We start from the raw sequence: 15,059 nt of genomic DNA, 5'->3' as shown, positions 1-15,059 counted from the left end.
ATAAAAGTAAATAATTACCTCTTTGACTTATACTTGCTGTCACTATAAACCTTTATTTGTCCTGTTACACAATATAAAGACAATAAATGTCTTGTGCATTTTGCGTTACTCAAGAGAAGCCTTCCACTTTACCTCCTTTCTTTCCTACCTGTAATTTTATTTATTCTTTTTGAAGTTCACATTTCTATTTTTATTAATATCATCACATTTTAAATACCCAGCATTTAATCTTTACTACTACTTACAAATGCATTTAATATGTGTTCATAAAAACCCAATTAGCATATTTTTTACTAAGGAGGAAAAGGTAAAACAAGGAAAAAACAGGTTTTAATAGGCTAGTTTATGATCACAAAGATTATACATGTATGTCAGCCATCTGGCATAATTTTTAAATGCTATTTAATTAAATAATAATTCCCAATGGTCCCTGAGCTTACTTTTCCTTCTTTTCTGACATGTCTGATTCTTCCCATAAAGATGTTTTATAGATATATACAATATTATTCTAAAGTTTTATGTAAAAGAAAAACAAATAGAATAGCTACAGTTTTGCAAATGGGCTTGGTTACTTTTCTCTCATTGCTAGGTCAAAATACCCAATATCCAAAATGAAGGAAGGAATAGTTTATTTAGCTCAGTTTTTGGAGATCTCAGTCCAGAAGGGTGGCATGGCTTAAGGAGCAACACTTCAAAGCAGCAGCCAGCAAAAGCAACAGGAGCAGAAAAGGAGAACAAGCCTCTTTTCTTCCCCTATATTCTATGCAGGCCATCCCCTGACCCCCAAGCACATGTAGCTCTCACAAAGTCTCTGTGCCTCTTCTTGCACAGAATGAGGATGTTTACAGAGTAAAAATTCTGGTTTCCTGCTGAGTCTGTTAGTTAAACTTGTAAACTTTTCAAGTTGACACAATGTATTAACTATAATAAAAGCAAAAAAGCAAGGTAGAATCACTCTACCCAATACTGAAGCTTACTATGTAGCTATAATAATTGAGAGAATGTGCTATTAGAATAAGAATGGGAACATAGATCAATGGACCAAATGGAGTATTCAGAAACAGATCCACACAAATGCAACAGATTTCTAACAGAGGTCCGGAAACAATTTAATGGAACTGGTAGACATCCACAGGCAATAAAATAAAATAAAAACCTCACCTTAAACCTCTCACTTTATACCAAAAGTTAGCTCAAAAGAATGTGGATTTAAATGTAAAATTATAAAAGTTTTAGAAAATCTTTGAATCTTAAAAGGATAAGAAGAACAGCTAGAGAGGAAGAAAATATTTGCAAGCCATGTACCCAACAAAAGCATAATCTCTATAATAAAGAACTCTCAAAACAGCAATAGAAAAATCCAACAATCTAATTTGTAAATGAGATAAAGATGTGAAGATCCATTTCACCAAAGAGAATATACAGGTAATAAGTTAACATATTAAAAATACTCGATACCTCTAGCCATTAGAAAGTAAAAATTAAAACCACAATAAATTATTGACATCTCTCTATTAGAATGATAAAACTAAAAAATACTAACACCAAATCTGGCAAGGATTCAAAGAAACTGGATGATTTTTATATTGCTTGTGGGAATATAAAATGGTATGGCCACTCTAGAAAAAGTTTGATAATTTTTTTAACTATGTATGCTAATACCATACTACTCAGTAACTATACTTCTGGGCATTTAGTTAAGAGAAATATAAACTTACATTTGCACAAAACCTGTATGCAAATTTTAGCAGTCTCATTTGAAGTAGTCAGAAGCTGGAAATGGTCCAGATGTCCTTCAACAGGTGGTAAAACAAACTAGAACATCCATCCCATGAAAGAAGAAAAAGAGACAATTCCAAAAAGCTCCATTCATGAGCTGGAGGGTGTAGCTCAGTGGTAGAGCTCTTGCCTTGCACGCAGAAGCCCCTGTGTTCGATTCCCAGCACCACACAAAAATGGTTCCATACAGTAGGATTTGATTTACATAGCAACCTCAAAATGTAAAAATCATAGAAATGGAAAGAGATTGCTGGTTGCCCGAGTGAAGGACGGTGTGCCTGGGAGGAAAGTGTATATGATATTAAGAGGATAGTTTTTGGAGGGGTCCTTAGGTGATGGAAATGCTCTTGTATTTAGAATGTATGGTTGAGGTTGTGTTACAGCTCTACAAGATGGAATAGTTGGGAGAACTGAGGGAAGGGTACGTAGTATCTCTCTCTCTCTCTCTCTTTTTTTTTTTTTTTTTTTTTTTTTTGTCTTTTTCTTTTTTATCGGTACCGGGGATCGAACTGACGACTGCCTGCTTTCAAGACAGGCGCTTATGCCGCTGAGCTAAACCCCCAGCCCCTTCTTTTTTGTTTCTTACAACTCTGTGTGAATCTATAATTATCTCCAAACAAAAAGTTTAATTAAAAGGTAATTGTGTTAGTAAATTGTACAGTTAAATATATTGAAAAAAATTTGTATGTAAAACATTTCCTTTTGTTTTCTGGTTTTCTTGCAAGGTTTGAGGGGAGCAATCGCATTTGCCTTAGCCATTCGGAACACAGAATCTCAACCCAAACAGATGATGTTTACCACCACACTGCTCCTCGTGTTCTTTACGGTCTGGGTGTTTGGAGGAGGGACCACCCCTATGCTCACTTGGCTTCAGATCAGGTGAGTTGCACTGTTTAGCAAAAATGGAAATTAATATGAGGTACGGTGCACTGTTCGATTTCTAGTACGGCTGACTTGGTCAAGAGTACCATGGAAAGTACCCTGACTCTGCAGTTAAGTTGGCTTTCACTCATAAAGTGAAATGATATGAAAACACCAACTATACTGCCTTTTCCAAGAGTCCTAGAAATCCTAGAATGTTATCTGTTTACAATCTCTCCTTAGGAACAGGTTTATTCATCTATTAATTCTCTATTCAACAATATTGGAGTACAGTGTGAAGTGCTATAGAGTAACAAAAATAAGACATGTCTTGTCCTCAAGACGCTTACAATCCAGTAAGATTGCTACAGAAAAAAATAGTAATACCAAGAAGAAAATGAATTTGCTTTGTTTTTAATTTTTTGGAGTATCTAAGATAGATATAGAAACTTGGGGAAAGTATAAACATATTTCACAATGGAATTATGTTTAGCCAAAGGGATGGTATGGACGCAAGCTGGGTATTTTCTCACAGGAAAAGGAGATCAAGATTTCAGTCAGGGACCCTCTAGTAAGCAATGCCTAGAGGCTGACTGCTGTAAAAGTGAGGTATAAAGGTAGCAGACGATGAGATAAAAATGGACAGCTGGTGCCAATTGGAAAAATCTATTACAGAGTGTTTTTATCTTTATTTAAATGTTTCTGTGAGGTGGATTCTCATTTTTGTTTCCCAGGAAGTAACAATGATTTAGACAAATCACATTTATTTTTCAAACCTATGCATCTTAATGATCAGGGAGACCTTCTTTAGTTCCTGCCCTGTTGAAGACAAACCATAGCTACCTCATCTGCCATGAGAAGATCTACCTAAGTGCTAAGGACTTTCCAGAAGATTCTTACAGATTGACTGTTATCCCAGCACTTAGTATAGGGCCTGGCATATAACAAGACTAAATAAATCATTCACAAAAAGCTAAATGCACCAGTCACAACCATAAATGTTTTTGTTAAGAATTTACAAATAATTTTCTATCCATTTGATAAAAAGAAAAAGCAAGTAGGACTCCCACATTTAATATAAGAAAGCTTACGCTTAAAGTAGGCCAAGTGGCTATGCATTAAACCAAATTCAAGGGAAAAAAGACTTCTCAGAGTACTGTGAATATTGCTAAACACATAAAAGCACTTTGACTAAAGGTGAACAGAGAGTGTTTTCAAATGCTTGTTGAATTATTTTCTACCCATATAAAGGTGGCCTGCAATTTCTTTCACAGTGGGTTACCTGTAGGCTTCTATGGCTGAGTACACACAGTGCATTAAACTCTTCAGCAACAGATCTCCTGTAAATTGTTAGAAATATAGTGCTGTATTCAGGTTTCTGGAAAATAAAATTCAGTAGGTTGGATCCATGCATGGGAAAATGAGTGCCTGGAAAACAAAGGTTAGAGGATGTTGCCGTCTATAAAAGTATCGAATACCCTCTTGGAAAAATTAGAATATTTAGAACATATGGTACAAATGTCAGGATTTTCTTAAAATAATATAATTTGTTCTTTACTATTCCTTTCTTTACCCGAAGTTGTCCGCAAATCAGTAACATGTTTTATCCTCAAGGGTTTACCTGTCTCTTCTATATTTTTTAAAAACAGCAGTTAGCTTTCAACAAGTGTCATACTTTATGTCAGTTCTTGATATCTGATTAAGCAATGAGAGGGATGTATACTAACGCTACTTTAGACAGTTTAGGACAGTTATCCATGTTATACAACAGAGTCTAACTATAAAGAATAATGATGTTGATCACAGTGTCCAAGGAGAGGTGTGTGGAGGATCAGATTTAGCCCAAGCGATCTTAGTCTGCCTCGAGGCACAGCATGGAGTTACCAGGTCATAGGGCTGCTCCATGGGAATTGCCTCCAAATGGTTCATCTGATTCTGTGTGAAACTTGGCCACCACCCAAGAAAGGAGAGGTGCATGGGCAGGCCTGTGCCTATTTAAAGAAAAGAACTCACAAGGCTTCAGTCTGAGGGCAAAATGATAATCTCAGCTGACAACTAGAATGTAAGTCTGAAATCAGCAAAAAGCTAGTTAGAGAGACCAGAGACCCAGCAAGGAGGAAATCAAAGTGAGAAAACTAAAGTTCAAAGATATGGAGACACCAGAAAGTCAAGGCGGGCAGGCAGAATAAAGGGCAGTGAGAACGAAACTAATGGCTCTCAAATCTGAGTAAGCATCCGAGACACCTGGAGGGGTGCTTAACACTCAGACTGCTGGACAGCTGCCCAAGGTTCTGATCCAGTGAACTGGAAGTGGAAGCCTGAGAATTTGCATTTCTACTGCATTTTGAAAAATGCTGATGTTGCTGGTATCAAGACCATATTTTAGAACTGCCGGTTTACCCTTCCAATCCTCTATAGATGGAGTTGGTATTAAATACTGCCAGATTTGGCCAGGGTTTCCCACAGCTAGGTGCACCTGTGCCATAGTACATAAACTAGGGGGAGGTAGAGTGAAGAAAGAGTCACTATGCATGGACCAGTAAGATGTAAATAGAATACAATAGAGTAAACATTAAAGACAGAACCATAAGTTAGTAGATACGCAAACACACACGCGCACACACAAACACACACATACATGACCTGAATTTAGCTCAGCTGTGCTATAATGATGCCACCATATGCTCCACTTCCCTGTCCTGGTTTATAATATTATCAGAAACACTTTTAATTCCATTATAGCCATCAAACTCATAGCTGCTTGGCATTTAGACTATATTTAGAAAGACTTGGCTTGTTTACAGAGCAAGCTTTCATTAACCAACTTTCATGACTCTTTCCATAAACTATCAGAATGTATGTAAACTGCAATTTTAATAAAATAACACAAATAGGGAAACTCAAAGAGAATCAAATAAACCCAATTATTTCCTCTGGAATGATATTTTTGTACACTTCACATGGCCATCCTTTCTTGATTCTACATTTTTCTCTTAATTTATTAGGCATGTACTTGAGTTCTTTCTTATTTCTGTAAAATTTTCCATTCAGCTGCAAGCTACCACAGTGTGATGCAAATCAAATCTTTTGTACAAAGCAAAAATTGGTGGAATTAAAATGAATTGCAGTTTGGTAGAAATGATTTTAAGACAGCAGTGATCCTATGCTTACAGAAATTCATAATGATCTTAATATGTGAAACAAATTCTCTGTTGATTAAATCTAGTCCTAAGCATTCAAATTTCTTGTTTTGAAGCAGCTTAATTTTCTTTAAAAAGTAATAAAATATATGTGTAATGCAGCATATGAAAAAATTAGATTTTTTTAAAAATTCTAAAGAAAAAGACTTCCCTAGCATTATTTGAGATTTTCATATAAAATACAGCAAGTGGTTTCTTAATTAGAGTCCTTGTCTCTTCCTTTCTGCAGAATGCATTAATATTAGTAGCAAGAAAACCCAACCCCATAGTCTCTAAGGTCCTGCTTTTGTGTTAGGAAGGAAACAGAAGAGATCAAAGGTGTCACTCTTTGCCCCTTATAGAGGTCAGTAAACAGGACTATCAACCAAATGATCATAAGTGCTTACAAATAAACATCAAAGACAAGGAAGGCCAAGCTCTCTGGAAATATCACTAGATAATTAATTTCAAAACAGTAAATTTATCCTTAATTTAATGTAGGGCACCACGTGAAGCTAACGAATTTTCAGTGAACAGTACCTGAGAATGGAGCCATACCACAAAGCAAGCCTTCCCTGGGATACCTTACACAATGGAACCCTAGATGTTAGACCAGCAGTGTATTCTCACTGAACCACAGATGGAAAGCCTTGCACACAAATGTAGTACAGAACTTGCCTGCCAGACAGCACTAAGAAGTGACCTCTGCAGCCACCAGATTATGGCTTCCAAACACTAACAAAATTAGCCAGCTTTTATTGACTAAGTACTCTGTAATAGATACTATGCATCTTAGTTACTTTTCTTTCATTGTTGAGGCAAACTACCTGATACCCAGAATAAAGGAAGGAGAGGTTTATTTAGCTTACAGTTTTTTGGAGGTTTTTGTCCATAGTCAGCTCCAAGGCAGGGTGGCATGACCAAGGGGTTGCTGTTCAAAGCAGCTGCAAGCAGCAAGACCGAAAAGGTCAAAAAGGGGCAAAGCACACCTCCTTCCCTTCCCTATATTGCATGCTGACTACCCTCCCCTGGGTGGGTGTAGCACTCACACTGCCAATCCCAGCGCTAAACAACAAATCAGTCACAAATGCTAGACTCAGCCTCTTCCATGACTGCATGAGGCTTTGGGGAGTCATTTAAACAAAGACTAGGCAAAACACCAGGCGTAGAACCTCCCCCAGTCTCCGCCTCTGATCTATAAAGGGGTGATGGTCATAGTACTGCCTCCTGTGATGACTGGCAATATGGTATCCTTGTGGGGCTGCACAACCAGGCTTCAGCCCAGCCAGCTTAAGTCCAGGGCTCATATATCTAACCAGTGCATTTTCTGTCACCTGAATAAATGAGTGTATTCTGGATGCCTTCAATCTACCTTGATTAACAAGTCCTCTGGGGAAAAAGAAATGTACTTTTATAACCAAGACAGGCCTGTTAAAAACAAACACAGGAAATTTTATCCATCATGAGTGATTGGACAGATTTGTTCATGCAGCACAGAAATTCTTCAGTGCAGTCTCTCTTTTTGATCTGGAACAGTTAAAGGTAAACAAAACCAGCCCTAGACCATAGAAACCAAGTGAAGAAATTTGTCTTCCTTAATTGTACGAATTTAGAATTATAGGAATTTGTCACTCTCATCTCCATCTCTCCCCCATTTAGGATTGCAAGCCATTTTTTATGCTGTTGACTTTTTGCCTAAAACAATTTGGAAAAAAAATGCATATACTAGCCTATGTCCATTGCAGAGTAAATAATTTTATATACTTCAATGCCTGTGGTATCAGTATTTTAGGTAAATATTTAAATCCTACTTTTGGCTTATGACCAAAACCTATTTTAGAATGCTTTTTTGATCAGTTATGCCTCCTGGCTATAAAGTCTTAAAATAACAGGCATGGCCGGAATGTACACAAAGACAGACAGGACTGTCTTTAGTAATAGTTTAAAATCTTAAATGATAGCAGAGTTAAACACACTTGCTTACATACAGACTTCATTTATTGCTAACATGAGGAAATACCAATTTAACATACTATAATGGAGCATACATGCAGTATAATATCTGTCTTCTATTTGGTTTCCTTTCTATGTAGCACCATAAGTTCCATACATAGTTAGCAGTTTTCATTGTTGGTATGTAAAAGTAGTAAATAAGAACACCTACTGTGATGTTAGAATGTGTGAATGTCAATCCTGCCTCTGTCTCTTACTAGCTGTAGAACAGTGAGCAACAGTTCAACCTCCCTGTGTTTCAATTTTCTTACCTGTAAAATTGGAAGAATTATAATAATGATAGCTATATCTTTGAAACGTTATAAGGATTAAAACTGGATGCATAAAGAATTTAAATCATATAGTAAAGGCTCAACAAGCATTGCTATAAAACCAAAGTATATCTGTGTGCCTTTTTAAAATCCATTCTTTGATTACTCATGGTATATGTACACACATATAAAGTATTACTTATTAATTGCACTTGTGAAAGACTGGCTTACATAGAAAATAGAAAGACACTCTCTTGGGGGTTTAGTTAATTTTGTGTAGTAACTAAATTCATCAATTTTTTCAACAACTCTTCTCTATTCAAAATGATAACCTTAAAGAAAAAGTCTCATAAAAGCATTAGTTATTCAACAATTTTAACAGTTGCTTTCTAATAGATGTTTCTATTTCCTTATTTATATAATTATTTTTGCATAGGAACTTTTCAGATATTTATTTGGTACCATTTCATCCATTTGTATGGATTTTTATATTTTGTACTAATTTACATTTGCAGCAATCTCAGACCTGAGAAATATATTTCCTCATGAAACATGAAAAACTAATTTACTCATTTGAAGTAGAATTTGAATTCCCTACTACTCTCCTTTAAAATTTTCTTTGGGTTATTCAATAACATTTCATAAATTCAAATATTTATTGCTCAAATCAATTTAGTTAACATACTACATTAAAGATGGTGGTAATCTGTAGTAACATGATGTTGACAGCCTCATAGGTTTATATCAAATGTTAGGAATTAGTCTCTTCTAAATTCATTTCCAGTGCCATCTGGACCTTTGAATATGCATTTATTCTGTGTACAGAATTATTCCAGTTTCAGAGATAATAGTCTTTATCGCTACAACTGTCACTTTTCCTCTACTCACCATGTTCTTATTTTTCTTCTCTCTACATGATCTTGAGAATATCAGTAATGTTTTATTCATTTATTAAGTTCATCAAACAATTACCACTCTGCTCTATAGAAGAGAATTCACTAGCATGTTACTATAAGGAATAATCTAATATAGTAGTCTTACTATAAATAATAGATATATCTTTACATAACGTACAAAATCTGAAGCAAATATTTTAAGGAGATGGAACTTGTTATTCAATGGGTATTGGAAGGAGTTCCAGTTTTCGTCAAGAGGAGACTTTATCTCTCTCCTCAGTCTCCTCCACAGATACAACTAAATGGCCCAGATCAAATGGATGTGACGACTGTATGATAGCAGACAGATTGGGGCAGAAAAGCATAATTCACAATACTACCAAACCAGCAGTGAATTTCTCACTTACTTTCCTTTCTGGAATCTCTTAACCTCCACTCAAAGCCAATTAAAAAAACAGAATTCTTAATTACATGGGGAGGTGTAGGGGAGACAGAGAGAGCAAGAGAAAGAAAGAGAAAGGAAGAGAAATTCTGTTTCTGGTACGATGAAGAGAAAAGGAGAAATTTGTAGATCAGAAAAGCAGGAAAATCCGCTAGATTTGTGGGTATTTTCTTCATTCTCTCATCTTAAGTCTAGACAATTATGGGCCGGCAGGTGACAACAGCAGTAAAAGTTGGGCAGATACTTAAAATACCAATCACAACAACAACAAACAAACAAACAAACAAACTATGAAACTAAGACCTTATGGGAGATTTCCATTGCAAGCTTTTCTCTCATAATCTTCTCATTCATTAGCCTGAAAAGTAGATGCAATATTGTGCAGAAATCATGAGGAATACACAGTTATGTAGGGAAGCTAAAAACTTAGCTTCTTAGCCTGAGAGCCAGGAAAAAGAGCTTTGGGAACCTATAAAATGTAGATTTGATTGTGGTCAGAAGGGAGCTCAAGAAAGTGGTCTTTAAAATTGTCATTAACTTTAGTGCTGCTCACTGTCAAGCTGAGTATGCTTGTATTTGACCCTAACCAACATGCCAAAGGCTTTGAGAACTTAACAAGGTAGAACATTAATGAGGTCGTAGACTAGATGAGTAACACACATGTAGGATAGAGCTATCACTATAAAAACTTTGAACCTGAACTGACATTAGAACTACAAACAATAGAAGGCAGGTGAGAGCTTGTATCCTGGACCTAATCCCATGAATTACTGACAAAATTTATGTAGAATAATCCTATGACACTTAACATGTCTAGATCCAGAGTCACAACATAATATTCAAAATTTGTAAGATAAATCTAAGATTAGTCAGCATATGAAGAAAGAGAAAATGCTTAATATCCATAATGGAGAAAGAAAGAACAAATACCAACTTTAAAATGACCGTGCCTCAAGAAATAAACTCAAGCACAATGGAAATAAATGAAAAAATCAATAGAGAAATAAAAGACAACAAAATAAATAGATACTTTAGAACTCAAACTGCAGTAACTAAAATAAACCATTCACTGGATTGCCTTAAACTCAAAATAAAAGATGGCAAATGAAAAACCCCAGTGAATAATGTAACTTGATTATTAAAAACTATCCAATATATAGAGTGAGAATCCATTTTTATACCAGCATATTTACTCTTAAAACAATACAACAAGGGCTGGGGATTTAGCTCAGCGGCATAAGTGCCTGCCTTGCAAACAGGCAGTCATGAGTTCGATCCCCGTTACTGATAAAAACGAAAAAGACAAAAAAAAAAAAAAAAAAAAATACAACAAAGAATTTCTTCAGATGGTAAGGAAATGATATTTAAAAAGGTATTAGAAAAACAAAAATGAAGAAAAGAGCAGAAATGTTAAGCATCTATTTACTATAATAGACTTGTTTCTTCTCTTACCCTTTAATATGTATGATTGCTGACAGAAAAATTTTAACTTTGTATTACGTTTTTTAACAGGAGGTGAACATAGGACACTAAATGAATGTAAATTTTCTATATTCCACCTTAAGTGGTAAAAAATAAATGTAAACAAAAACTGAGAAAAGTTAAATATTTATAATTTCTAGTTCAAAATGTGTAATGATATGTACACAAGACCCAATAGACACATAAAAATCTAATGTCAAAGAAATTTAAATAACTTCCAAAAGGCAGTAAGTAAAGCAGAGCAGGGAAAAAAGCACAGTGAAAAGAAATTAAGATGGTAGATCAAAATCCAAATATATCAATAGTTACATTAAGTTTAAATGATGTAAATATATCAATTAAATGAAAATATTTTTAGACTAGATGAAAACACAAGACAGACTCAACTACATGCTGTCTATTAAAATATACTTTAAATAAAACAGTGCAGGAATTGTTTGTAATTGTCTATGATGAGGCAGATATTGTATGGACATGGAAAAAAATTGAATAATTTAGGGTAAGTTATAAATTAACATGTAAACAGAATACGCTAGTATATTTTTGCAAACTACTTGCAAGATGAATTACATTAAGGGGTTAAAGAGTGGTTGTAAATGTTGTGGCACATTACACCGCAAAAGCAGGATAAGCTCTTTTTAAGAAAGTTTCACTTTCATTATGTCAGAATAAAATTTAACATTGTGTTTCCCTGGATATTGGTGATTTCAATATAATTGTATAGGTCTATGCGTGTGTGTTTTCTACTGCAATATATATTTCTATATATTTAAGTTTATAACTCAGTTTTGTAATTTAGTACATATATATAAAATATGTTTGTATTTTCTACATACATGTCTATACATTTGTGTTTTCTGATTTAACGTCTTTATTTCTCATTCTATGCTCAATTCACAGCACCACCCTTTCCTAGTGCATATTTTTATGTTAAACCCCTCTTCTATTAACATCAGCCTGTTCAACTTCAGTTTCTCTGTTGAGCAACACCTGCAGAAGTCAGTTAAGAACTCAGATTTCCCATTTGCCTGGCTGAAGTTTAGTCCGTAATGCAGCAATTTTATTACATTTGTTCTCCATGTTAATTTAGGGATATAGATACTATTTTATGTTAACATGAGTGTTAAAGGATTTGTTTCCTTCTGTTATATTGCCAATAAAATATTTTTCTTTAGATATATAATCAAAAGCCTCCTAATTTCCCATTCATAATTTTACTTTTTCAGCGAATTTCATAATAGATCTAACCCCCTAGGAGGAACACACCAACAACAGAATGCTAACCTCTAACATCAGTGAGAGCTCACTAATCTTGCTCCTCAGAAAGCTCTTACTACACCTTTAGAGTCACAGAAACTGCCAAAGGACCACACAGAGGGGAATGAAGGGTAGAGTAAGGGCTGGTGACTGTGCGTGAACACAGATCCTGCAACTTTTCCTCAGAGCCTAAGACTGCAGAGGGAGAGAGGCGGCCACAGGGGTTCACCTTTCTGTGCTTGTGGTTTGATGGGTTTTCATTCACAGGTTGTAGAAACCATGGATGGGATGAGAAAAATGAGGCCACTTCCTGTGACCCAGCTGATGCTGTAGTTTGTGGTGGATTAGGTGCACCCTTAAATAAATGTGCTTTTAGGGGCATTTGAGAAACAATTTTTGCTCTATAGGATGGAGGCAAGGGTAGGCCAGTGGCCACCTTAATGACCTGGGTGGTCAACAGGTTTCTTATTTGTTTCTTTTGATTTTCAAACTCCACAGCTATTGAAAATCTGTATGTAATAGTGTAAATTTTTTATTTTTATTTCATGCACTTTTACTACCCTTTTTTATGCTCTGTGTTTCATTTCTCCAAACTTGTGATTTTGTGAATCAGCATGTCAGAAAAGATCCCAGAGTGCACAGGGTCAAACCGGGGTCCTCATTCTGTTGCACTTGAACTGGAGGTGACATAGATCATGACCTAACAGCCTCTGGCACCGTGCATGAATACCCCAAACCATAAACTGAAGGTGCTCTAGAGCTTCTACTCTAGAGCAGCTTAAATGTAAGGGAAGAATGTGTTAAATGTAAAGGAATAATAAATGTTTACTATGCTTACACTAATCCAGTGAGACTGCAGAGGTCATACTGACTCAGACAGAACAGTCTTCAGACTAAGAAAATTTCTCAAGGGTAAAAAGGATGTTACTCAATGAAGGATCAATTTATGGAAATAATATGACTATATAAAATGAGAATGCTTCATAAACACAGCCTTAAAATTCAAGCAAAAATGTGTCAATCCAAAAAGAGAGATCAATAAATATGCATTCATGGTTGGAACAGCAGTACTTCTCTGTGAATAATTAATATAACTGAAGACAGGAAACCAGCAAGGTATAGAAGAACTGAGCAACACTAGTAACTAATTGAATATAACTATCATATAAAAGACCCTCTGCCCCAGAGCAACATAATGCTCTTTTCAAGAGTGCACAGATACATCAAAATAGACAATATCTTATGTGATAAAACAAACCTTATCAAAATAATGAGGATTGAAATCATGTAGTACATGTTCTTTGATCACAATGAAATTCAATGAGAAATAAATATCATAAAAAATAACTGGAAAATCTCCAAGTACTTGAAAAATGTTCTACACAATCTGCACAATTCTAAATAATCCACAAGTCAAAGATAAAGAAATTAGAAAATATTTTTGATGTAAAGCAACAATAATGTATCAAAATTTGTCAGATGCATCTCAAAGCAGTGCTCAAAAATTCACAGGGCTTAATGCTTTTTTTAAAAAGGAAGAAAGGAAACGGTTTACTAACTGACTCAGTGTTCTCCTTCCTTGGCAATTCCCCATGAAAAGGGGCTCAACCAGCATGTATCTCTGCAAACTAGACGTGAAGATTAAATGAGGAAGCACATATTAACGTGCCTTGTTTGCGCCCAGCACTTATTATATGCTTCTATTTTACTTACAGCCTTGATTTAAAATTTAATGTGAAATTTATTGTGTCTTTAACATGTTGAGATAATTTCATCATTATTTCCTCTCTAATTTCCTCTGTGATAAAATATATTGATAAATGTTTTAATATGAAATTATCCATACATTCTCAGAGTAACTATTTTCCTTAAAATTTTATATCTATAATAATATCTGAGATTATAGTTTCCTTTCCCTTTTTGAAGAAAGGGAGTTGTCTTTGTTGGGTTTAATATCATAAAGGCTGTGCTATATTTATAAAGTGATCTAAAAGCTTTTCCATTTTTTCTGGCCTGAAGTAGCATATCTCATATTTAAAGGCTAATAGAAGCCTTTAAAAAAAAGAAAGAAAGAAAGAAAGAAAGAAAGAAAGAAAAAGTGATTAAAGAGACTTTTTAAAAGACCAAATGTAATACATAATCTTGATTGAATCCTGAATTTAAAAATATGTTTGTTGTAATAACTAGGGAAATTTGAATGTATATTGATAAATCCTCTGATTCCTTGAGTAATTTTTAATGTAAGTCTTTCATTGCTTATCTACTGTTTTCTATGGTAAATCATGTACTGGATGTAAAATGGTCATTTTGAAGCTAAAAAATGACCAAAATACTGGCAATGTTAAACAATTCCATCTAATAGTAAAATGAACAGCCACATATCCTTCACCTTATTCTTGTTAATAACTTGTCCATCTTTCTTTGTCAGCTTTCTCTTAACACACATATTTGCATAGTTAGTAAATATATTTCTATATAAATTTTTTAAATCTATTCATTTATCTTTCATGAAATCATTTGACTGTAGGAACACATAGATACTTCTTGTCCAAATAGTAAAGCATGAATCTTTTAGAGATAAGTACAGTTTCTTAATTACCCCAAATACCACTATCATATCTTGAATATTTTTAAACACCATGATTATGAGCATATATTCAAATTTCCTGGTATTGTATAAAACATGTTTTTAAACTCAAGATTCAGTCAACTGTATTTCATTTGATGTTTTTTATGGAGGTAGGCAGTCTTCTTAATAAGTTTTCTCTTTTAAAAAACATCTAAGACACTAATTTTTTATTTTTTATTTAGAAGAAATAAGGTCAGTTATTTCATACGCTGTTCCACATTCTGGGCTTGTCTGTTTCCTCATACCATGAATGAATAGATGCTTAGCTTG

The 15,059-nt window shown here is 34.6% G+C and overlaps 1 protein-coding gene across 4 annotated transcripts in view; it reads left to right on the top strand.

Moving 5' to 3' along the window:
• Positions 1-15,059, top strand: part of Slc9a9 (solute carrier family 9 member A9) — a 691,893-nt gene that overhangs the window by 496,839 nt on the left and 179,995 nt on the right. For all 4 annotated transcript variants that reach the window (XM_013159812.3, XM_063249139.1, XM_063249140.1 and 1 more), the window contains exon 12: positions 2,505-2,658. In XM_013159812.3, coding sequence (XP_013015266.1) covers positions 2,505-2,658 — 154 coding nt within the window. The remainder of the gene's footprint in view (positions 1-2,504; positions 2,659-15,059) is intronic.

Source organism: Cavia porcellus, unplaced genomic scaffold (assembly GCF_034190915.1).
Source record: "Cavia porcellus strain 051 isolate PalLab524CR breed Dunkin Hartley unplaced genomic scaffold, mCavPor4.1 scaffold_5, whole genome shotgun sequence".
NCBI lineage: Eukaryota > Metazoa > Chordata > Mammalia > Rodentia > Caviidae > Cavia > Cavia porcellus.
This window is presented reverse-complemented; position numbering and strand designations above follow the sequence as displayed.